Here is a 27,500-nt window from a genome sequence, read left to right as displayed (position 1 = left end):
TATTGTTGTGAAGAAAGGTATTTTAATATGTAAATGTAATGCTTGTGGTAATATCGGAGAACTTAATAATTCTCATAAAATAGCAACGTATATGATTAAAAACCCTCCAATGATTAGTACTGTTGGTAGTAAGAAGAAGAAAGGAAAAGAAAAGAAAGTTGAAAAAAGTAGTAAGGGTAAAAGTGAGAAGACCGATAAGAATGAAGATAATAATAGAAATGGTGTAATTTATTCAGATGATGAAGAAAATGATGATTCTGATGATTTACTGGACTCAGATAAAAGTATATCTAATGGAAAAAAAGAAAATAAAAAAAATAAAAAAAAAGATACTTCATCGAGTAATAATAATAATAGTAATAATAATAATAATAATAGTAGTAGTAGTAATAGTAAGAAGAAAAAAGAAGAAGAAAATTTTGTTTTAGAAAAGGAATGTTTACATTTTGGTAGTCCAGAAATTAAAGAAGTTATTGAAAGAATGAAAACTATATTTAAAGAATCTACACAAATGAATGATATCCAATATGCTGAAGAACTTAGAGTATTACAAGTATCTCAATGTTTCGATTCCAAATGTAGGGTTTTTATTTGTTTATGTTCCTTGTTTGAAGATAAAATAAGTAAAGAATTATTAGAAAAAAATATTAAATATATAAAAAAAATTAATGATACTTCAGTTACAACTATGGATATATTTTTGGCCTTAGAATATTATGTAAATAAAGTTGCAATTAATTCTTTAAGTATTTATCCTTATATATTACAAGTTTTATATAATAATGATATATTTGAAAGTAAAGATATAATAAAAAGATACGATGACGATGGTAAAAATGAGAACAACCATAATAATAAAAGTAGTAATAGTAATAGTAATAATATTGGTAGTAATAATATAAATAGCAATAATATGAACAGTAATAATATAAGTGCCAGCAATAATAATAATAATAATTCAACAAATGATTCATTGAAAACAGAAAAATTATTGAATAACCATGTTAATGATAAAGATGATAATACTATAAACACACAAATACATTATGATAAATGTAAATGTATGGCTAAACATTTTGTCAGTTGGTTAAAAGATAATGATTCGGATTCTGAGGAAAGTGACGATGAAGAAGAGAAAAATACACCTAATAATACTATAAATAGTAATATGGGTAACTTAAAAGTTAAATCTCTAAGAATTAATGATGGAAACTTGAAAAGAGAACATCAAAGTATTTTCTCAAACGATTATGAAAGAGTTTTTGTAGATTCTAAAAGTGAAAAATGTGATGATGATATCTTTTTAGATGCAAAAGATGGTAATGTTTATACAGGGGATGAAGAAGAAGAAATAGATATAGATGCCATATAAAATCAATACAACATGAACTAAAAAATTTTTAAATTATTCTCTCCTTTAAAATGTATGAATGAATCAATCGAAGAATAAATTTACTAATATGTATAATATATGTAGAAATATATTATGATGTGTTCTTTTTTTATTTCATTTTATATTATTTCTTTACTTTTTTTTTTTTTTTAAAATATAATTTTTTAATAACTTGAATTTTTTTTTTTTTTACCCTTTATATTAATTTTTAAAAATTGTTATTATTTTTTTTTTTTAATATAAAAAGAAAATATATAAATATATAAATATATATATATATATATATATATATATTCACCATATAATATTATTATAACATTATATAAAATAACATTGATAATCTTCTTATTTTAAAAAAGTGTATAATATTAACAATATTTCTTATATAAAAATTATTATATTATTAAGGGTATGTATTCATTATATAAAAAAAATATATTGCTGAAAATGAATTCTATAAAGAAATAAAATAATTTTATAATTATTTTGTTATCGGAATGAATAATTAATAAGAGTATATAAAAAATATATTTACATATAAATATTGGAATGTTATATATGTATATATTTTTAAATATAATTACAATATATAATACTAAAAAGTTATCATATTTGAAGGATTAAATATTATATATATATTTTAATAATAGATAATTGTTTTTATATTTTATATATAACCTGGTAATAACCTTTTTTTTTAAAATAAATCGAGTAATCTCCTTTTTTTACATTGAAAATTATATTTATCAGAAATTACAATATACATTATATTATTATAAAATATATAATTCTGTAATAATTATTATAATATATTTATATTTATTTATTTATTTATTTATATTTATTTTTATTTTTTTATTAGTATGGATATGAAATAAATATATGAGAAAAAAAAAACACATACATATTATAAAAAATTTATGATACGATACTATAATATTAATACACGTGCTTAATTTATATATATATAATAAATTATATATATATATATATATATATATAATAATATTTTATATATATATAATATATTGTTCATTTTTTATTATATTATTTTATTAAACAACATCCGTTGGAATTATGTATATTTTTTTATATACAAATAAAAGGATATGTTCATTCAAAATAGAGGAAGAAAAATAATTTTACATAAATATATATATTAAATAAAATATTTTATTGTTGAAAATTTATATATTATATTATACTATATTTTAATTGAATATAATAGAAGAAATTCTTAAAAGTAACAATTTGTTATAATATATATATATATATATTTATTTATTTATTTATATTTTTTCATTATTCTGTTAAGGTTTTACCAAAAAGGTATGTGATAATTTAATTATAGAATATGAAAAATTACTTATATATATAAAATATTTATTTAAGTTTGAAATAATGTTTTATTTTGGAAAACAATTATAAATACAGAGATGTCAACAAAAAAAAAAAAAAATAATAAAAATAAAAAATAAAAAAAACATAATTAAATAAAATAAGTATCTTAATATATTAATATATTAATATATTTAATAAAGGGTTTTCTTCTCTTTCTTTAATTTCTTTTCTTTTTTTATATAGAAGTATATATATGCATTAGTATGTTACTCTAAGTTATTTAAACCTTATCAACAAAAAAAAAAAAAAAAAAAAAAAAAAAAAACCTTAAAATATACATATATATATATATATTATATATGTATGTATGTATGTATATATTTATGCATTTCTTCCTTCCAGTAAATATGATATAATATGAAAGATATTATTAAGATTAAAGCGAAAAGGAAAAACGTGAATAAAATTAATGAAGAGAATGAAGAGGAAATATACCAGTTAAAAGAAAATAATAGAGCACAAAATGATGATGATGATGATGATTATAATAATAATGAGAAGAATAAGATAAATAAAATAATACTAAAAGATGAAAACATAAATAGCAAAAATGATTATAATAATATGATGAATCCATACAATGTAATTGGTAAAAGCGGAAATGAAGAAGATACACATATAAAAATAGAAGAGGAGAAAAATAAAGATAATTTGTATGAATGTAAAAATGATGATAATAAATTCTATGAGAGTAAAATAAATTTTATTAAAAAACAAGATGAAGCAAATAATGAAGATAATAATAATAATAATAATAATAATAATAATAATTGTTATTATAATAATTATGAGAATAAACATTTAAATATATTCAACAATAAGAATGAAGTGAATAATAAAAACTTGTCAAGTAATAAAATATTAAAAGATGAATATTATGATAAAAATTTTAATGAAGATAATATAAATAATTTAAAAGAGTTTATACATAATGAAAATAAGAAACCCAAAACAGGAAAGTTATATAATAATATGAATATTTTAAATGATGAAGAAAATTTCTCAGGTTTAGTTATTAAAAATAAAGAACATAATAAGAAAATATATGAAAATTCCAAATGTGTTAATACATTAAATGAAAAATGGAAATTACTTCCTGCTTATTTGAAGGTAAAAGGTTTAGTTAAGCAACATATTGAATCATATAATTATTTTATAAAACGTGAAATAAAAACAATAATGAATGCTACTACAAATAAAATTATAAAATCAGATATTGATGAACATTTTTATGTAGAATTTTTAGATATAACCGTTGGAACACCTTCGGTTGAAGAAAATATGATAGAAACGAAATTAACACCTCAAATATGTAGACAACGTGATTTAACATATTCAGCTCCTATATATGTAGATGTAGAATATGTAAAAGGAAATAGTATTATAACCAAGAATAATGTAGAAATTGGTAGATTACCTGTTATGTTAAGAAGTGATATATGTGTATTAAATAATAAAAGTGAAGAAGAATTGATGAAATTAGGTGAATGTCCTTATGATCCTGGAGGATATTTTATTGTGAAAGGTACAGAAAGGGTTTTATTAATGCAAGAACAATTATCAAAAAATCGAATTATTGTAGAAATGGATATAAAACATAATATTTGTGCAACTATTACATCAACAACTGCTGAATCGAAAAGTAGATGTGCTATTGTATACAAAAATAATAAACTTTATTTAAAACACAACTCTTTTATTGAAGATATTGGTGTTTGTATTATATTAAGAGCTATGGGATATGAAAGCGATCAAGAAATATTTCAAATGATTGGATCACATAAAAATTATGTTAACGGTATATTGTTATCGTTATATGAATTATACAATGAAAATATCAAAACGAATTTAGATGCTTTATTATATATTGGGAAAAAAATCAGACCAAGGTTATTGGCTAAAGGATTTTTTAGCTCCATGAAAGAAAAACAAGTAAAAAATGAAAAGGATATTATTGAAGAAGGTTTAGATTTTTTAAGTCGTGTTTTATTATCTCATATTCAGCAAAAAAGTAAATATGACTTTAGAAATAAAGCGAGATGTATTTGTTTAATGATAAGAAGAGTTTTAGATAGTGCAAATAATAAAAATGAAATCGATGATAAAGATTACTATGGTAATAAAAGATTAGAATTAGCTGGACAATTAATATCATTATTATTTGAAGATTTATATAAAAGATTTTATTTTACATTAAAAAAACAAATAGATCAAACTTTAAGCAAATATATGCAAAGTAATTATAATTCTAAATTAAGAAGTACTGGTAATAATATGAATGATAATTATCCAGACGTTTTCCGAAATTTACCAAAGGATATTATTACAAGAGGTATGCAAACAGCTATATCAACTGGTAATTGGAATATTAAAAGATTTAAAATGGAAAAGAGTGGTGTTTCTCAAGTTTTATCACGTTTATCATTTATTGCATGTATAGGAATGATGACCAGATTAAATTCTCAATTCGAGAAAGGAAGAAAAGTGAGTGGTCCTAGAGCTCTTCAGCCATCACAATGGGGAGTCTTATGTCCATGTGATACCCCTGAAGGAGAATCATGTGGTTTAGTTAAAAATTTAGCTTTAATGACACATGTTACAAATGACAATGAGAATAATGAAAATTTGATTGAAATATTGTACACTTTAGGAGTAGAAGATAGCGATAGTTTAACTGGAGAAGAAATATATAAAGAGGGTGTATTTTTTGTTATTTTGAATGGTATCTTATTAGGAGTACATAAGAGACCTCAAAAATTTATGCAACGTATACGATATTTAAGAAGATATGGGAAAATAGGACAATTTGTGTCTATATATGATAATTTTTTACATAATGCTATATATATATCTACAGATGGAGGACGGTTATGTAGACCATTAATAATTATAGAAAATGGTAAATCTAAATTATTACCACAACATATTAAAGCATTAGAAAATGGAACTATCAATTTTTTTGATTTATTAAAAAGTTCCGTTATTGAATGGATTGATGTAAATGAACAAAATAATCTTTTAATAGCATTAAATGAATCAGATATATCATTAAGTACTACACATTTAGAAATAGATCCATTAACTATACTTGGTGTAGTTGCTGGATTAATTCCATATCCTAATCATAACCAGAGTCCAAGAAATACATACCAATGTGCTATGGGGAAACAAGCCATAGGTGCTATTGGATATAATCAATTCGTAAGATGTGATACCTTGTTATATTTATTAGTTTATCCACAGAAACCTTTAGTAAAATCTAAAACAATTGAATTTATAAATTTTGAAAAATTACCTGCTGGACAAAATGCAATAGTTGCTGTTATGAGTTTTTGTGGGTATGATATTGAAGATGCTATAGTTATGAATAAATCGTCAATTGATAGAGGTTTTGGTAGATGTATGTCTTTGAGAAAACATTCAGTGGAATTAAAAAAATATTTCAATGGATCGAACGATATAGTTTTACCTTCTCCGTTGGTAATAAATAAATTACAACAGCAACGAAAAGAAAGGGAAATTAAAAGTGAGATCAAAAATGAAAAAGAAAAAGATGGAATAAAACAAGAACATCATCATAATAATATAGATAGTAAGAATAATAAAAGCAGTTATAATAATAACGTATCCAAAATAGATAATGTTAAAAAAGATTCATATGGTCATAAGAATATATCTAATGAATCTAAAGATGATATAAAAAAAATGGCAAATAAGGATATTAGAAAATATCATTCTCTAGATATGGACGGGGTTGCATCTATTGGTTATTTGATAAAAGAAGGACAATTATATGTAAATAAATTTTCACCAAAAAATATTAAAGATCATGTAAAAGATATTGGAAAAGTTGATATAAATGATTTCAAAATTAATGAAATTAAATATAAAAGTGTATATCCATCATATATAGATAAAATTATTTTCACTGAAAATTCGGAAGGATTAAAATTATATAAAATAATTATGAGACAAACAAGATTACCTGAACTAGGTGATAAATTTAGTTCAAGGCATGGACAAAAAGGTGTTGTAGGTTTGTTAGTAAATCAAGAAGATATGCCATTTACTGAATCGGGAATATGTCCAGATTTAATTATGAATCCACATGGATTCCCATCTCGTATGACAGTAGGAAAACTTCTTGAGCTAGTGGCATCTAAGGCTGCAGTTATGGATGGTGAATATAAATATGGTTCTATTTTTAGTGGGACGCCATTTGAAGAAATAGCCGAAATTTTATTTAGATATGGATTTAATTGTTCAAGTAAAGAATTATTATATTCTGGATTAACTGGTGAGCCCTTAGAAACTTATATATTTATGGGACCAATTTATTATCAAAAATTAAAACATATGGTACAAGATAAAATACATGCTAGAGCTAGAGGACCAAGACAATTACTTACAAGACAACCAACTGAAGGTAGATCAAAAGAAGGAGGTCTCAGATTAGGTGAAATGGAAAGAGATTGTTTAATAGCATATGGTGTTAGCAATTTATTACTTGAAAGATTAATGTTAAGTAGTGATGTATGTAATGTATATATTTGTGAAGATTGTGGTATGATGGGATATGATTTATATTGTACATTTTGTAAAAAATGTGATAAAAACATTGTTATTCAAATGCCATATGCATGCAAATTGTTATTTCAGGAACTTCAAACCATGAATGTGTTTCCAAAAATTATAGTAAAGGAGGTATAGCATAAATGTACAAAAAAAAAAAAAAAAATGCATATGGCTAAATATAAAATAGTTTTGTATAATTAATAATATAAATTGGATTAAATATAAGGATACTCAAAATATATCATATCCATATGCGTTATATTATTCAATCATTACAAAAAAACATTTTACGAATCTAACATAAAAAAGTATCATAAAAAAAAAATATATATATATATATATATTGTATCCCGTTCATTTTTATGTTTTGTTTGTTTTTTTTTTTTTTTTTAAATTCTTATAAAAAAAATTTTAAATCCATTCACATTTTGTAACATCATATGATTTTCTAGTTGTCAATATTTTAATGAAAAATTATATGTTGTTTAATATATATATATATTTATATATATACAATGCATACGTATTTTCGTATTTCATTCTTTTTTTTTTTTTTTTTTTTTTCTTTCTTAGCCTTTTAATATTTTTAAAAATTAATAAATAATTTTTTTTTAAAGTTAAACTGTCAAACATATAAATTTTATATATCAAAAGATATATTTGTATAATTTTTGTAATATATATATATATATATGTGTATTTTTTTTTTTATTTATTTACTGAGTAGAAAGAAAAAAGCACATAATTCAACACTAAGAATACAAATTTGGTGGTATAACATCCTCATCGACATCAATACCCAAATGATATATAACCCCTTTTGTATCTTTTTCTGTTAAGGTAGCTATACACTTAATTATTTCAATACAAAGTGTTTTTCTTTTAAGCCACATGAAATGTAAATATCCATGATTTTTTTTAATATGTTCAATTTCTTCAATGGTAAACTTCGAATTTTTATTCATTTGCTCATATGATTTTATTTCATCTTCAATATTTTGTATTTTTTTTTTATATTCTTCTAAATTTTGTATTAGTTCTAAATCTTGTAATAATTTTTTTTTTTTTTTTACTAAATTATTAAAATCGATTTTAAATAGTTCATTTTGTTCTTGTACTAATTCCATATCCATTTTTAGTTTATTCATTTCGTTTGTATTTAAGCTTTTAAATTCCTTTTGATTAATAAGATACACTTTAGCTTTTCCATATTCTTTACATTGTAACTTATTTTCTTTACTTAATTCATCCATAAATCTTTGAACGTTGTTTTTGTTTATACATCCATGTAAATTATCATATACATTAATAACAGAATATGGTCTATTTGCTTTTTTCATATATTTTAAAATTTTATCTTTTGCATCGTTATCTGTTAAAATGATTTTTGTTTGTTTTGTTTTAATTGGATCATGAGTTTTATTTCCTTTTTTGATAATATTTTGTTTAATGTTTTGATTTGTTATATTGTTTATATTAATAACATCTTCTGCTATATCGTTTTTATTACAAGTACTAATTTGCATATTATTATTATTATTATTATTATTATTTGTATCGTTTGTTTTTTTGAATACTTTTTCAATTTTTTTTTCTACACATTTTCTTTTTTTAATTCCATTTTTGTTATCTCCTATGGTTTGTTCTGAATTTATTTCTGTAACTTGTAAATGAATAATATTTTTATTTCGATTACTAGGAAATGTGAGAGAAGTGTTTACATTATTATGATTTATTTCTATTTCCTTTTCCTTCTTTAGTTCTATATAAATATTATCTTGAATGGTATCTGTTGAATGGTTTACATTTTTACTAGATGAATTTACAGAGCTATTATTTTTTACAAATGTATCTTTATTATTTTTTTCTTTTGTACTATCATCTATTTTGATTAATATATTATTTGGTTGATATGTGTCAGTAATTTGTATATTATTATTTGTTATATTTTCTGTTATTATTATATTATTATTTTCTTGAGTTTTGTTTGTTTGTACTTTCATATTTTCTCCTTGACATGTTTCTATTTTTTCCTTTTTATTTTTATTTTTGCTTTTTTTTTTGTTATTATTTTTATTTATTTTATTATCTTTTTCTTCAATCATATGTTCTGGTGAATTTTTTTCATCTTCATCTTTTTCTTTGATGGGTTTTATGTCTTCTACACTTTGTACATTTCCCAACTTTTTTTGACTTTTTACCTTTTTAACTTTATTACCTTTATTCGTTTGATTTTCTTTACTACATTTTTCCTTATTATTATCAATTTGTATATTTTCTTTATTATCATCATTTTGTATATTTACTTTATTATCATCATTTTGTATATTTACTTTATTATCATCATTTTGTATATTTTCTTTATTATCATCATTTTGTATATTTACTTTATTATCATCATTTTGTATATTTACTTTATTATCATCATTTTGTATATTTTCTTTATTATCATCATTTTGTATATTTAACTTATTGTCATCATTTTGTTTATTTTCTTTATTATCATCATTTTGTATATTTTCTTTATTATCATCATTTTGTTTATTTTCCTTATCAATTTTTTTTTCCTTTCTTAGTTTGTTTATTTTTTTCTTATTATTTTTATTTTCTACCTTATCTATTAAAGTGTCATTTTTTTTATCATTTTTTTTTGGTGTTTTTTGATTTTTCTCTTGCTTACCTTTTTTCTTTTTTTTTTCCATTTTCATATGTAATTATGTAATAGTATTTTATGAAAATTTAAACGTTGTGAGTGTATGTAGAATAAGACGAAGGAATAAAAGTAATTATATATATATTAATATAATCTTATAAGAAACATATTTTCAGACATATTTAAATATATACATAATTATATTCATTTTAATCCATTTTTAAATGAAAGAAAATGATAAAGTTGCACCTTTCCTTTTAAGAATAATGTATGTACACGTTCGTACTAGAAATAAATATGATAGAATAATATAACCAGTTTTTATTTTTTTTAAAAAATATAGATTTATTATAAGATGGTTAAAATGAATAGACAAACAAATTAAATGAACAAATAATAAATAAATAAATAAATAAATATATAAATATATATATATATATATATATATATATATATAACAAATTGTATGTACATATATATTCATATTAAATATTATTTAAAATAGTTAATTAAAAAAGAAAAAAATAAAATAAGTAGATACACATAAACATATATATATATGTAGACATATAAAAATATGTCATTAGCTTTTGATACATATATTAATTCCTTTCATATTTATAAAAATTATATTCTACTAAACTGCCAGGATACAATATCAATTTAGAAAAAGGTTTATCAAAAAGATTTAAAAGAAATAATATAAGACATGCACTAATACCTTTATTACAAGTAGATATAATAATTTTTTGATCATTAAGGAGATCATATTTTTCCAATAAAATTTTGATATCTTTCATATTTTTAAATGTTACATATTTATAATTTTCATAGTGATAATTTAAAAAATGATTATATGGTATATTGATCGAAAAGGGTATGAAATTATTCACTTTTATATTTTCATTAATAGATATTAATGTAGAAAAACTTTTATTTGGTCTGGTATCAACTAATAAATAATTTTGCATTTGTTTTTGTTCTTTTAATTTTATTAAATTTTGTATATCCTCATAATAATATATACTGTTCATAATATTTTTATTTATATAATTTTCATTTTTTTTGAAATGCTTTTCTAAAAGATTATTTATATGAGATATATAATATTCGTTTTGCTCTATTGTTTGTTTGTTTATATGTTCTTCTATAATTTTTTTTTCATTATTAACATGTATGATTTCTTTTTCTTCATGTATCCATTTATTTAAACCTCCATTTAATATTTGTACATTCTTAAATCCATACATTTTAAAAATGAACCATATTCTTGGAGAATAGAAAATATCTTCTTTTTCATAAAGAATAATTGGAATATTTTCTAACAACATTGTGATATTTCTTTTATTTTTGATAAGAATATTTTTTAAGTATATAAAAAATTCATTTTTAGTTGGAAAAAAAAAAGAAAAATTCGAGTTTTCATTATGACTAATTATTGAATTCATTGGAATACTTCCTTCTATACTTTCAACATTATCATAATCATCAAATATATCTTCATTATTTATATTATGTATATTATAATAGCTAGTATCAAAAAGCAGACATTCTTCTTTATTTTTTATAATATCATATAATTTATCAGATTCTATCAAATGATTATATTTCTTTTGTTCTTTTAACGTGCAGTACTTATTCATATTGTAGATTTTATTTTTATAAAATGAGGAAAATGATATGGACTTCTCATAAGTTATAAAAAATTTATAAAGATGGGAAATATTCTTAAAATACAACATTTTCATGTTTGAAAATATTATGTGAATATATTTTTTTTTTAAATGGCATAATTGTTTAAAGAGGAAAAAAATTCATGAAAGGTTATAAAAAATTAGAAGGTACATATGTGTGTTTTATATTATATTATATTATATATATATATATATATATATATATATATATATATATATATATATATATTTTTTTTCATGTATTTATGTGGTTTATATATAATTGTTATCTAATAGGAAAACTTGCTTTCTTTATATATATATATATATATATATATATTATGATCGCATGAATTTAACTTTTTTTTTTTTTTTTTATATATATAAGAAATGATATATTGAAACGACACATATAAAAATATGGACAAATGAAAAAATATATATATGTACATATGTTTATTGCTACTTTATATTTATCTCAAAAAAGTTAAAGGAATCTTTTTGTATGACCTGTTCACATTTTATCAAATTGTATTAATTTATATATAGTTACATAAATGAGAAGAGTTAAAAAAAAAAAAAAAAAATTTATACATAAATATATAAATATATATATATATATATATATAATGTCTATAATATTTATGTGCATGGGCAAAATTGGAAACTTGGTTTTTTTTTTTTTTTTTTCCATATATCAAATTGTGTATGGAATTTTCTCTTTTTTTGCAAAAGTACAAATGGGGATATATTTACTTAGTATAACATTTAAAAATAATAAATATATATATATTTATTTATTTATTTATTTATTAATTTAAGGTAATGAAAAATTTTAATATGGTCTGTATTTTTATTTTATATACAATTCAAATAAACAACTCATGTATAAAAAAAAAAAACTGCACAAAATTGGGGCAACATGTATACACTTCTATAAAAATAATTTATTGTAAAAAACTTTATACAGTTCGCTATAAAAATATATTCTTTTTTTTTTTTTATCAAATATATATATATATATATATATATACATACTTTTTTCTATTTATATAAAATAATTTTGGTAAAAATTAATTTTGTTGTAAACCTTTTGAAGTGTGCAACGTTGTAAAAATGTAAAAAATATAAAAAATATTTAAAATAATAGAACAATTAATTTTCGTCCATTAATCTTTTATTATATATATAGTTCATTTATTTATTTATTTATTTATTAATTTTTTTGTCTATTTATTGGAAAAGTTAATTTTTAATTAGTCTTTAATTTAATGTTTGGCATTTCATCATCTTTCTGAAGTATTTTATAAAATAAAAAAAATTGCATACAACATATGTTTATTCAAAAATATAAAACGGGAATAATATAAATAAAATATGAATTAATATACATATATATATATATATATATATATATATACATATTTATAGTAGTTCCCATTTTTATTTCCCGCATTTTACATATATTTAAAAACATGTTGGAATATCTTACTTTTCAACAAAATGTCGAAAAAAAAAGACGCAAAATTTTCAAAAAGTTGTAAAAGGGAAAAATCAACAAAATGGAAATATATATACCAAAAAAAAAGTATTTATAAAAAATGTTTGAATTCAAGAAATAAAATAGTTTTTGTACAAGGAGAAAAGAATAAATTTAAAAATATTCATTTTAAAGGGAATAAAAGAAGAATAATGAATATTACCAATATTTTCAAAATATATAATTTGAAAAATAATAATGAAAATAATAAAAAAAATACAAAAGTGTGTAGTACATATAAGGATAATATAAAAAATGTGTTTACACATAATGATAATAAAATAAATTTTGATAAAATAGAGAAAAATATTATGTGGAAAAAATTGTTAATAGATATGATATGTTTTAATAATAATTTAAATGTACCCTATAATGAATCTAAATATTATAGTGATTCAACATCAGCATCATCCAAAAATTTTGATAATCATATGAATGAAAAAAATATTACAATGTATTACAAAGGAAAGGGGAAAAAAAAATGTAATCCAATAAATAAAAAAGGAAACAACTTTGATTATATAAATAAAATAAATTATAGTGTAAATATTGAGTTACATTCTTTATTTACCTATGTTCGTACTAAATTAAAAAAAAAAAATAAGGATTCTTTTAAAAATACAAATGTGTTAAATAAAATGTCCTTGCATGATGATAATGATCTTATTAACAATCGTTATAATAAAGAACAATATGCAAAGTTGAACAATCAATATATTCCTGAAAATAAGGAAAAAATCTTAAATGATATAAAAACAAAGCCTAATATGGCTCCACCTCCTAATAGAAGAAAATCTATTATTGGTGGTGTTAGGGAAAATATGGACATGTATGATAATAATAATAATAATAATTATAATGGCCCCTATAATAATAATTATAATGGCCCCTATAATAATAATTATAATGATCCATATAATAATAATAATTATAATGACCCATATAATAATAATAATTATAATGATCCATATAATAATAAATTCAGACCTATGGTTAAGAGCGAATCGCATCATATAAAAAATAACGTTCAAAGAGAAGCAAATGTTCATATAGAAGAAAGTGTAGAAAGAAATAAAAAGAAACAAAGTAACAATAAAGAGGAGAATAAGGTTTCAAAAGAACAAGAACAATTGAACAATAACGAAAGTGAAGGTATTGATGAAGATTTATTCTCAGATGAATTTGATATGGATGATTATGACAGTGATGGAAACAAAAAAGAAAAACCTTATTATACTGATCGTTGTATATTAGATAGGAGTACTAAAAGAGTATCTATATTAGACAAATTAAATTTAGGGTTAAAAAATAAAGGAAATGATAAAAATAAAAATGATGAAAATATATCAAATAAGGATATATTAACAAAAAAAAGTGATGATAATGCTTTCAAATTAAAAAAATATGAGTCTAAAAAATATGTTGATAATACAAATGAAGATAGTAATACAGATGATGAAAGTTATGATAAAAATAAGAAAATGAAAAATATAAAAAATGTTAAAGATATAAAAGATATAAGAAATTATCACAAAATGAATTCTTTAATGAGAAATGAAAATAAAATGCCTCCACCAAAAAAGATAGTCCAAAATAAAGGTCAAACAAAAAAAGTAGACGAAATGGACACATCGAAGAAAGAGGGAATAAAAGATATGAAAGGAAATGTATATAAAAATAAAAAAGATGCACGTATGAAAAGTAAAATGAATTACCCACCCAAACATGATATGAACAATCCAATGGATCGTGATGTAAATAATACTATGAATTATGATGTAAATAATACTATGAATTATGATGTAAATAATACTATGAATTATGATGTAAATAATACTATGAATTATGGTATAAATAATACTATGAATTATGGTATAAATAATAATATGAATTATGATGTAAATAATACTATGAATTATGATGTAAATAATACTATGAATTATGATGTAAATAATACTATGAATTATGGTATAAATAATAATATGAATTATGATATAAATAATAATATGAATTATGATATAAATAATACTATGAATTATGATGTAAATAATACTATGAATTATAATATAAACAATCCAATGTATTATGATATAAATAATCCTATAAATTATCAGATGAACAATACAAATATTTCCAACATAAATAACCCCATTAATTATCAGATGAATATTCCATTGGATTATCAAATGATACCTAATAATAATATTAATAATATTCATAATAATAATAATAATATTAATAATTCTATATATTTTCAAAATAATAATAAATCAATAAATTACAATGGTATTAATCACTTTCCATGTAATGATATAAATAACATAAGCTATCCTGAACAAAAGAATAATATAAATAATATGCATATAGATAGTTCTAATCAATTGATTGAAGGAAATTATAATAATATGAACAGAATAAATTCCAATAACAAAAATTTAATTTTATATAACAAAGGGAATGAAAAATATGATGAAGATTTTACTTTGAATTATATTCTGCAGAAATACGATGATGATGATCAATTTTTTTGTAGCAATATTTATACTCAAATAAATGAAGAAGACAAAAAAGATGAATTAAAAAAATATACAGAAGGAATGAATAGGTTAGTAGAACAAATGTACTTTTATGATAATTTCAATGATGAATATAAAATAACTAAAGAAAATAAAAAAGAGACAACTGAATCGTTTGATATTATAGATACATCATTGAATATACATGTTGTTGATGCTAATGAAGATAATATAACAGATGTAAACAAGGATAATCAGGAAATTATTTCAAAAATGGAATTAAAGATAAAAGAGTTGGAGAAAACTATTGATGAAATGAAAAAGAAGGATAAGGTAGATAGCAGTCATCATGAAAAAAAGAAAAAAACAAAAAAAAAGAAGAAAACTAATAATGGAAGAAGTAGTAGTTTTAGCGATGAATCTTCATATAATAAAGAAGAAGAAGAAGGAGAAGAAGAAAGTAATAAGAAACATTCAATGTTAAATAAATTGAAAAAGGATATTGAGGAAATGAAAAAGAATATGAAAAGGGAAGAAGAAAATAGGAGAATACAAAAAAGAGGAATAAAAAAAAAAATGAAGGAAATGAAAGGAGATATAAAAAAGGAAGAAAATGATAAAATAGATGATAATGTAAAAAGTGTACAAGAGGACGAAAAAAACAAAACAAAAGAAAAGATAGAAAATGATGAAGAATTAGATAATGAATATGCTTATAAATTTAATATAGATGATATAATAAATACCGAACAATTAAATAATATAAAAAATGGTATATTAGATAATGTTTATTATTATATATATGAATCATATGATCAAAGAGATTATGACATTCTCGAGAATTTAGCAAAAAAACACGAAATAAAAGGAAGAAAAATATCTTATAATATAAATTTACCAAAATATAATTTTAATGCAAAAAGAACTTCAAGCGCTTGGTTTTTAAATCCAGCTTATGAAAATTATATGCTCGAAGAAAAAAAAAAAAAGCGAATGAGTCTTGAACAAAATAAAATGATTTCATCTAATAGTTTTGAACATGTTCAATTTTTATTTAATGAAAATGAAATGGTAGATGGAACTATAATTAAAAATGGGGATGATGATGATGATGATGATGACAAAAGTGTGGGGAAGATTTCCGAAATTAGAGATAGTGAATTTTCTTATGAGAGTTTCATAAGTGAACAAAAAAAAAAAATTAAAAAAAATAAAATCAATCTTATAAAAATTAAGAATAATGTTGTAAGAAATAAAAGTAAAAGCATTATACAAGATCATAATATAAAGGAGGACATAAAAGAAAATAACATGGTAGGACATAAAGAGGATGATGACGAGAAATATAAGAAATATGAAGATAAAGAAAAAGATGATATAAATTCAAAACAAATTCAAAATTCGCAAACGAGTCCTAGTAACAATGATAATATTATTAATAACATTTTTGGAACCATTAATAATTATGTTCAAGAGAATGGTGTATTGGATTTTTATAATTCATCTAATTTGATAATAAAAGAAGAGAATGAAAAGGGAGAAAAGAAAGAAAAAAAAGTCGAAAAAATAAATGAAGATGAAAATGATAATAATGATGAAAATATATTAAAAGATCAAATTGAAAAGCAAAAAAAAGAAAAAGAATTGTTAGAATTAGAAATAGAAAATAAAAAAAAGAAAAAAGAATTAGAAGAATTAGAACTACAACTTATGGAAAATAAGAAAAAACAATTTTTAGGTAATAAGTTAATAGATGATTTACAAAAAGATATAAATTGCACAAAAGAGGAAAAAAAAAAAAAAAATGAAGCTAAAGAGGAAGAGGAAACAGAAAAAAACATAAATGATCAAATGGTGAATGAAAAAGAAATGGATGTAAATTCTAAAAATGAAAGAGAAATTGTTCAAGTACACAATGAAATAAAAAATACAAATAATAAAGAAGAAGAAGGAAAAAAAAAAAATTTATTAAAGGAAAAAGAAATCAATGATTGTTTAAATGATTATATAAATAAACAAAAGAAAAAGGAAAAAAAAAAAAATAATTGGGCCATGTATGGTAGACCTATAGTTAAAAGACAAAATAATCGTAATATAAATATTAAAAATGATTTAAAGAAATTATATTCGTCTAAAAGTGAAAGTGGATTTAATGATTATGCATTTTATGCAGAGAGATTTTTCGAAGTTATTACTGGATATAATAGTGAACCTGATTATTTATCAGATATTGATAATCAGGCTAAAAATGAAGAAAATAAAAATGATATTATTCATAATAATAATATTATTAAAATTAGTAAGAAAATGAAAGAAAATATATATGAAAATAGCCCATTCCATACATATGGAAGACCAATATATGAAAAAAAATCGAAGAATCCAAATAATTATAATAAAATAAAATCAACCACTCATAATGCTATATTAAAAAAAAAAAGAAAAAAAACTCTAAACAAATCAATCTCCATTAATAGTTTTACCAAAATGAATTCTTCAAATAATAAAATTGTAAAAAGAACAAGCATAAAGAACAATACTATTGATAATTATAATAATAGTACTATAAAGAAAATTATACATAAAGAACAAAATGTAGAGGATCAAGGATATATAGATTTAAAAACTAAGAGGAAATTAATTTACGACGCTTTGGATGAAATAAATCAACAAACACAACAAAAAAATTTAAAGATAACGGAAAATATTACCCAAGTTGGAAAAAAACATGGGCAAAATGTGTCTAATATTATAAAAAACACAGGAGCAATGCTAATAGAAAAAATAACACGAAAAGGTAATGATAATAATGAAGAAGATCAATTTTCTGAAGAACTAAAGGCGTTAGAAAAACTGAAAAAATTAAAAGAATTAAAAAGAATAGAAGAACTTAAAACCTTAGAAGAAGAGGAAAAAAAGCGTCTAGAAGAATTGAACTCGTTAAAGGTTGAAGAAGAAAAAAAAAAAAAAAAAAATATGGAGGAAATGAAAAAAATGGAAGAAATGAAAAAAATCGAACTTCAAAGAAAGAAAGAGGAAGAAAAATTATTACAATATAGTAGAAGACAAGAGCAAATTAGGAAATTGGAGGAACTCAAAAAAAAGGAAGAATTAAAATTGATAGAAGAAATGAACAAGTTGGAAGAACAAAGAAAAAGAGAAGAAATTAAAAAAATGGAGGAAGAAAAAGAAAGAGAAAAACTTAAAAAAATAAAAGAACAACAAAAAAAGGAAGAAATGAAAAAACAGGAAGAGCAAAGAAAAAAAGAACAGATCAAATTAATGGAGGAAATGAGAAAATTTGAAGAACAAAGAAAAAAAGTAGAATTGAAGTGGTTGGAGGAGGAAAAAAGAAAGGAAGAATTGAAAAAATTGGAAGAGCAAAAAAAAAGAGAAGAACGTAAAAAAATGGAAGAAGAAGAAAAAAAAAGAGAGGAAGAAAAAAAAAGGGAAGAAGAAATAAAAAAAATGGAAGAAGAAATAAAAAAAATGGAAGAAGAAAAAAAAAAAAAGGAAGAAGAAAAAAAAAAAATGGAAGAAGAAAAAAAAAAAATGGAAGAAGAAAAAAAAAAAAAGGAAGAAGAAAAAAAAAAAAAGGAAGAAGAAAAAAAAAAAGAAGAGATGGAATTACTAGAGTATGAAAGAATTCAAGAAGAAATCAAATTTTTAGAAGAAATGAAAGAAAAGGAACACATAAAATATATAGAAGAAAATAAAGAAAATACAAGTGAAAAAGATATATTACATAACTTTTTAGAAAAAATATATAATGTTAATCCTTTATCCAATTATATAAAAAATGATAAAGAATCAACTCAAATTTTAAAAAGTGATTATGAGAAGAAAGAAAATGAGGATAAAAAGTATTTAATCCAAAAGAATAATATATCAGTTGAAGAAATAGAAAAAAAGGAAGATAACGAAGATGATAATTATAATAATAATAATAATAATAATAAAGATGATAATGTGATTTGTGAAGAAAAAAAAAAAAAAAATATATTCATGACGAAAATATCACATATGAATCATTATGATATATTTTACCAAATGGAAAAACAAAGAATTAAAAATTTTAAAGAAAAAAAAAATTATTATAGAAATACACCAAATAATATAGGAAATAAAGGATTATTAAAAAATGCGTACACTAATAATTCACACATAATTAGGAATATTATAAATAAAAAAAAGGAAGAAGAATATGAAAATAATAAAATGTCGTCTGAGGATGAAAAAAATGGTGATATGTCAGATGATAATATGCAAAGTGATGATATGGCGAATGATAATACACAAAGTGATGATATGGCGAATGATAATACACAAAGTGATGATATGGCGAATGATAATACACCAAATGATGATATGGCGAATGATAATACACCAAATGATGATATGGCGAATGATAATACATCAAATGATGATATGGCGAATGATAATATACTGACCAAGGAAAGGATTGAAAAAATTATAATAGATATGAAAGCAAGAGAAGAAAAAAAAAAAAAATTATTACAGATGAGGAATAAAAATTTAAAATACAACCGTGTAAATAAAGAAAATATAATCAATATGGTAGAAAAAAAGCTAGATAATAAAAATTCAGACAAGGACGAAATTGATGATTTATTTGATTTAGAAGAAGAAGTTGAAATATTTGTAACTGAATCAGAAGAATCTTTTTTAAAAATTGATGATAAAGGTCCAGGAAATTTTAAAAAAACACACATATATAGAGAATCACCACATATGAAAGGAAACAATATGAATGAATATTTTAAAAATAAATATGAGTCATCAAATGAAGACAATAAATCTTATAGTAATAAATCAGATAGGGAAAATGATATGTATTCTAGTAACAATAATAATATGTCTAATCATAATAATATATTATATAGTAATAGTAATAAATTAACTAGTTATAGTAATATATTAGGTAATAAAAATAATAACTTATATAATCAAAATAGTATAATATCAAGTCATAATATCAGATCGTCCGATTATAAAAATATAGAAGATGAGGATATAAATATAAAACCGTATAATGAATATATAAATAGCGAAAGCGTAGAAGAATTATTTAACTACATTATGAAAGATATACATATGAAAAATACGTACAAAAAAGATAAACATTCATTACCTTATAATGATTATTTATCAAAAGATAGTGCATATATTTATTTTGATTTTGAAAAAAAAAAATTAGATAGTCAAGAAAAACATTCATACGATATAACGATGAATAGTTTTTATGACATATATAAAAATATATATCATAATGGTGTTGAATTTGATAATAATGATAATAATAATAATAATAATAAATATAATAATTATAATAATTATAATAATTATAATTTATATGAATATAAAAGTTCAACGAACTATAAAAATGATGATCCAAGTACTAATTATTCTTTTGAAAAAATATTGAAACAAAAAGATAATTATCATCAAAGAAAAAGTTTAATGAACGATAACAATAAAAATGATGATATATTATCAAAAGTAATGAATAATTTAAATGGACTTAACAAAAAAATTAAATCAATAGAAATAAATTATAACTTTGAAAAGCAAAAAAAAAATATAATACATAGTAATAATGATATGTATAGGAATAATATAAATACACATAATAAAAAAAATTTATATTCTTTTGATACTACTAGTAGAAATAAATATGAAAGTCATTACTCTAACTATTATGTTGAATAAGTTTTATCTCTTTAAACGTCAAAAGGAAAAAAAAAAAAAAAAAAAAAAAAAAAAAAGAAAAAAAAAAAGTTTTCTATATATTAGAATCAAACTACATTTTAGATATATGAAAGAAAAAACAGGTTACATAAAAATATTAGACTATAAAATTTAATATATATACGTGTGTATATATGCAATATATTTTATTTTACCTTTTTATATTTTATTATTTTATATATATTTTATTTTATATTTTTTTTTTTTTTTTTTTTTTTTGTGTATTTCCTTAACACATACTATAAATTATCTATATTTCATTTATTTGATACAGAATTAGGTAAAAAACTTAAAAACATAACTATATTTTATAGTATAATAAAAGAAAAAATAAAACATTTAATTATTATATGGAGAAATTAATATATTTTTTATATGTGTTATTATATCTATATATATATATATATATATATATATATATATAATGAATCATTATTATATTTTTTTAACTAAAAGGAATATATATATATACAATATTTATATTTTTTTTTTTTTTTTTTTTTTTTTCTTTTCATTTATGTGTTAAAAAAAAAAAAATTGTTCTAAGAATTATAAATAAATTAATGAGAAAAGAATAAAATTAAGGAGCATAGCTATATGTGGAATTTATATTATTGTTTTGATATTTATAATATAAATAGATAGAAATATAAAAAATGAAAGATTCATATTTATATTGTTCTTAAAAGAAAATATATAAACAAATTACATTATAAAATAAAATATATATATATAATAATTATAATATATAAATTTATAAGAAAATAAAAAAAAGCCCGAACATAATAATATTATAATAAGAAAAATATTATATTATTATGTTATATATAATTTTTTTAATTCTCTTTTTTTTGTTTTATTTGAAATAGAAAAAAAAAATATGTAATTAAATATATATTATGGTATAACATATATAATATATAATATATATATATATATATATAATATATGACTGTATAAATTTTCATATTTATTAATCCTCATGAATATATATAAATAAAATATATTATATATATATATTATATCCCATCTTAATAATATGATATATTATATATATATATTATATATATATATATATAATAATATCATATTTATTATAATATAATAATTTATTTATATATAAAATATGAAAATATAATATATATTTTACTTATATATTTATGTATATTTTTTTATATTTTATAATTATAATATATTGTAATATATAAATATCTTTATAAGTCCCCATATATATAATACATTTTACATATATTATTTTTATTTTATATATTAAAAAAAATATTATTTTTTTATAATAAGCATAAAATAATAATAATCTTGTTCTTTATATTTATGAGATCGTTTTAATTTTTAATTTTTAATTTTATTTTGTATATATATATATTTTTATTTATTATTATATATATATTATATATTTATAATTTCCGTTGAATTTTTTTTTATTTATAATTATATATATTAGATATATAATATATTTTATATATTTTATTCTTATATGTAATTTAATATAGTCACATATATATATATATATATATATATATATAAATGTTACATATTTATATCTACATATTAAATTTGGTATATAAAACACTTCCCCTTTTTTTTTTTTTTTTTTCAATTAATTTTTTATAACCTTTTCTAAAAATGCAATCGAAATTTTGGGCCAAGGCAATTGATGAAGATAGTGGGGATAATGTAACAGAATCTTCAGAGAGTGAAGTTGAGGTATTAAAAAAAAAAAATTATATATATATATAATATATGTAATAAAATTATGAGAAAAATACATAATTATATGTATACATAATAAAATTAATAAAAAATTGTTTTATATATTTATATGAAAAGAAAACACAAAAAAAAATATATATATATATATATATATTTTATACATTTTATGCTGTAAAATGTAGCTTAGTTTATTATATGCTAACTATTTCTATTCTTTCAAATTATATATAATTTTATATTTAACTATCATATTTTATGTGTAGATGGATTTATATAAGTAATCATTATATATATATATATATATATATATTTACATTTATGTGATTATTATTTTTCTTGTTTTTTCCTTTTTATAGGAAAAGAAGCCCATTGTCTCTGCACAGGCAGAAAGGTGGGCCGCCATAGATAGCAGCAGCTCAGAAGAAGAAGAAAGAGTTATTAAAACATATGAAGGGAAAAGGCTACATTTTTATGAGACTACAGGAAATAGTTTAAATGAGAATATGTATAATAATGATTTTAATCTTCTTTTAAAAGATTATGAAAATTTATATAAATTTATGATAAAAGAAAGCGCTGATTGTATCCCTAATTTTGCTATAATATACTTAGATAAATTATCTAAATATGTTGAAAAAACATTCCAGAATAATGTCGAAAAAAAAAATTTGAGCAAAAATAAAGCACAAACCTTAAATAAATTGAGAGCCAAAATTAGAAAATGTAGTGAATTTTATCAAGAAAAATTAAACTTATATAATGAAAATCCTGACGACTTTAAAGATGACAGAAAAAAAGATATGGATGATGATGAAGATGATGAAGACAATGAAGAAGACGATGAAGAAGAGGAGGAAGACGAAGAAGAACAAGAAGATCAAGATGATGATAATGAAGATGAAAAGGATCAAGATGATGATGAAGATGGAAAAGGGAAAAAGAAATTAAGTAGTAAAACAAAATCAAAAAAAGGTAAAGAAAAGAAAGAAGAAAAAGAAGATTATGACGATGATAATGATGAAGAAAAAGAAGATGAAGCAGATGATGATAATGATGATGATGATGATGATAGTGATGATTGGTCTTATAGTGAAGATGATAACTATGCTTCTGATGAAGAAGATGATAAAACAAAAAATGCTATGAGTAAATGGGGTTTAAAAACTAGCACAAAAGTGGAAAAGAAGAAAACAGTTAAACAGAAAAAAGTAAAAAAAGAATCTACCAAAAAAGAAGAAAAAGCTAATCGTGTTGTGGAAGATTCACAATCAGCTAAAAATAAAGGATATGCAGAATTATTAAGTACGAAGAATTTAACTGAAGATGTTATAAGGGAAAGAGTTAAATTAGTTATAGAGAAAAGAGGTAGAAAGGGATTAGATAAACATGAACATATTAATATATTATCTAAATTATGTGAAATAGCAAAAACAATTAGTACACAATCTTATATAGAAGTTTTAGAACACTTAATTAATTTAGAATTTGATGTAGTATCCAGTGTATATACCTATATGTCTTTTAATATATGGAATAAAGTATTTAAATATGTAGAACTTATTTTAGATATATTAATTCAAAATGAAAACTTTTATTTAGTATCAATAAACATAGCAGAAGAAATAACAGAAGAAACAACTAATGAAAAAGAAAAAATTATAAAATCTTGTAAAACACTTATATCATTTTTAGCCAAATTAGATGATGAATTATTGAAAGCTTTATTATATATAGATGTTCAAACAGAAGAATATCGAAAAAGATTAGGTAAAACAATACATATGATAGGTTTATTAAAAAAAGGATATAATTATGTTAAATGTTTAAAAAATATGCCTGATTTAGCTATTCACATATCCTCTAGAATTTTAGAGCATATGTATTATAAACCTGAAATGTTATTTAAACAAATATGGACTTACCTTATGAACGGAAAAGAAATGTTATCAGATTCATTAAATAATTCAAATAATATTGCATCAAAGGAAGATGGACAAGGCAAGAAAAAAAAAAGAATTGATAATGATTTATTTGATGAAAAATTAATTAATAATGATAGTATTAATCCACCTAAAATTATTGAAGAATATGTATATGAAATATTTGAATTTGGAACAAAGCAACAAAAGGTAAAAGCATTATTACAATTATCTTATAATAAAAGTTTATATGATGAATATTTGGAAGCCAAAGAATTATTAAATGTAGCTAATGTACATGAATTAGCTATGAATTCAGATATACAAACGCAAATATTATATAATCGTAATTTAATACAATTAGGTTTATGTGCATTTAGACACGGGAAAATATATGAAGCTCATTGTTGCTTAATGGAAATTTGTTCACAAAATAAACATAAGGAATTAATAGCTCAAGGTATATCAAATTTAAAAAATCAAGAAAAAACCCTAGAACAAGAAAGAGCAGAAAAAAGACGATTATTATCATATCACATGCATATATCTATAGAATTAATAGAATGTGTAAATAATATATGTGCCATGTTATTAGAAGTACCAAATTTAGCAAAAAATACATATGAATCAAAAAAAGATATTATATCACGACAATTTAGAAGATTTCTAGATATATATGATAAACAAATATTTAACAACCCTCCTGAAAATAATAAAGAAATTATTATATTAGCAACAAAACATTTACAAAAGGGTAATTGGAAATTATGTTGTGAAAAAATATTTAGTTTATCAATCTGGCCAAAATTCCCAGATAAAGAAAAAGTACAAAATATACTTAAGGAAAAAATTAAACAAGAAGCTATGAGAACATATATATTCAGATATATATCAATATATGAATCATTCTCTATTGATCAATTATGTGTTATGTTTGATTTAAATCAAAATGTTGTACATTCCATATTAAGTAAAATGATGATTAATCAAGAAATACCAGCTTTCTGGAATGAAAGTAGTAAATTTATACTTATTAGTAAAGTTAATCCAACGACCTTACAAAATTTGGCTCTTAAGTTAGCTGAAAATGTAAATGAAGTAATGGAGCAAAACGAATTGGCCTTAAACATGAAAAACCCAAAGTAAATAAATCAATCAATAAATAATCAAATTATATGTATATATAAATATATATATATATATATATAAATATATGTCATCATATATTTTTATACTACGTATATATTCATTTGTATATATTTTTTTGTATATATCTTTTTGTATATATCTTTTTGTATATATCTTCTTGTATATATCTTTTTGTATGTATCCATATTATCCTTTTATGTATTAGCATATGATACTTTCTTTACATTCATAATATTTCCATTACATTTTTCTTTTTGCCTTTTTTATAGATTTATGTTCATGCAAGAGAGAAGAACACAAATGAAAGAAGAGAAATCAAACTGGACACAGAAGAAAGGAGATCAAAAATATCAAAAAAATTATAACCAAAAGAAAAATGCACATTATAAAAAAAATTACAAAGATAATAATGCAAATAAAAATTACAAAAAAAATTAATATCTTACATATGTATAAATACATGTATAGATATTTTTTATTTTTTTAAAATATTTTCATGAATTTATTATTATTTATTCTTTTATATGAATTTTATCCATATGTTTTCAATTTTTATAAATTAAAAATAAAAATTCTATATAAATATTTATATGTTCAAAATTATTACAAATATATATATATATATATATTAATATGCACGTGACAAAAATATAATATATACATGTATATATATATATATATATATATATATATATGTATATGTGTATTTATTTTTTATAATTTTCAACAACTAAAATAATTTTATAAAAATAAACTATTCAAAAAGTTTTAAAAAAAAATATATAAAATATGTTAAAAAAAAAAAAAAAATGGGGAAGGTTCTACACACAACGCAAATGCCTTAGTTGTTACCAACAAAATATGTGGTATTTACATCAAGAAGAAAAAAAAAAATATATACATATATATATATATAATAGTATATAATAAACCACTTAATGTTATTTAACATGTGCATATATAAAAATGATATAATTCATTTAATGTCTCGTTTTAATATATATAATTAACCATTATATAATGATTAAAATATAAATTTCTTTTAAACCTTATTTCGTTAAAACATATTAAATAAATAATAAAAATAAAAATATTACACTAAGGGTATTGTAATTCTTGTAAAAGAGAAATATAAATATATGTATTAATTATAAAAATAAAAATAAATTCACTTACTGTAT

The 27,500-nt window shown here is 20.2% G+C and overlaps 6 protein-coding genes across 6 annotated transcripts in view; 4 read left to right on the top strand and 2 right to left on the bottom strand.

Moving 5' to 3' along the window:
- PF3D7_1206700 (eukaryotic translation initiation factor 5, putative) overlaps window positions 1–1,372 on the top strand; it is a gene marked incomplete at both ends in the record, with an annotated part of 1,698 nt that extends 326 nt beyond the window's left edge. Inside the window, one exon of the mRNA XM_001350440.1 lies at window positions 1–1,372. This exon is cut by the window's left edge and continues 326 nt beyond it. Coding sequence (XP_001350476.1) covers window positions 1–1,372 — 1,372 coding nt within the window.
- A 1,779-nt stretch (window positions 1,373–3,151) lies between these two features.
- PF3D7_1206600 (DNA-directed RNA polymerase III subunit RPC2, putative) lies at window positions 3,152–7,504 on the top strand (the record flags this gene model as incomplete). The annotated part of the gene is made up of 1 exon (XM_001350439.1): window positions 3,152–7,504. The coding sequence occupies one exon, from the start codon at window positions 3,152–3,154 to the stop codon at window positions 7,502–7,504; it is 4,353 nt and encodes a 1,450-aa protein (XP_001350475.1).
- Window positions 7,505–8,121: 617 nt separating this feature from the next.
- PF3D7_1206500 (Tat binding protein 1(TBP-1)-interacting protein, putative) lies at window positions 8,122–10,077 on the bottom strand (the record flags this gene model as incomplete). The annotated part of the gene is made up of 1 exon (XM_001350438.1): window positions 8,122–10,077. One exon carries the CDS (start codon window positions 10,075–10,077, stop codon window positions 8,122–8,124), a length of 1,956 nt encoding a protein of 651 aa, XP_001350474.1.
- A 547-nt stretch (window positions 10,078–10,624) lies between these two features.
- PF3D7_1206400 (rhodanese like protein, putative) lies at window positions 10,625–11,665 on the bottom strand (the record flags this gene model as incomplete). The annotated part of the gene is made up of 1 exon (XM_001350437.1): window positions 10,625–11,665. The coding sequence occupies one exon, from the start codon at window positions 11,663–11,665 to the stop codon at window positions 10,625–10,627; it is 1,041 nt and encodes a 346-aa protein (XP_001350473.1).
- A 1,533-nt stretch (window positions 11,666–13,198) lies between these two features.
- PF3D7_1206300 (conserved Plasmodium protein, unknown function) lies at window positions 13,199–21,481 on the top strand (the record flags this gene model as incomplete). The annotated part of the gene is made up of 1 exon (XM_001350436.2): window positions 13,199–21,481. The coding sequence occupies one exon, from the start codon at window positions 13,199–13,201 to the stop codon at window positions 21,479–21,481; it is 8,283 nt and encodes a 2,760-aa protein (XP_001350472.2).
- Window positions 21,482–23,164: 1,683 nt separating this feature from the next.
- On the top strand, window positions 23,165–26,757 carry PF3D7_1206200 (eukaryotic translation initiation factor 3 subunit C, putative; the record flags this gene model as incomplete). The annotated part of the gene is made up of 3 exons (XM_001350435.1): window positions 23,165–23,245; window positions 23,608–26,312; window positions 26,589–26,757. 3 exons carry the CDS (start codon window positions 23,165–23,167, stop codon window positions 26,755–26,757), a joined length of 2,955 nt encoding a protein of 984 aa, XP_001350471.1.
- Window positions 26,758–27,500: the final 743 nt, after the last annotated feature.

Source organism: Plasmodium falciparum (genome assembly GCF_000002765.6).
Source record: "Plasmodium falciparum 3D7 genome assembly, chromosome: 12".
Classification (NCBI taxonomy): domain Eukaryota; phylum Apicomplexa; class Aconoidasida; order Haemosporida; family Plasmodiidae; genus Plasmodium; species Plasmodium falciparum.
This window is presented reverse-complemented; position numbering and strand designations above follow the sequence as displayed.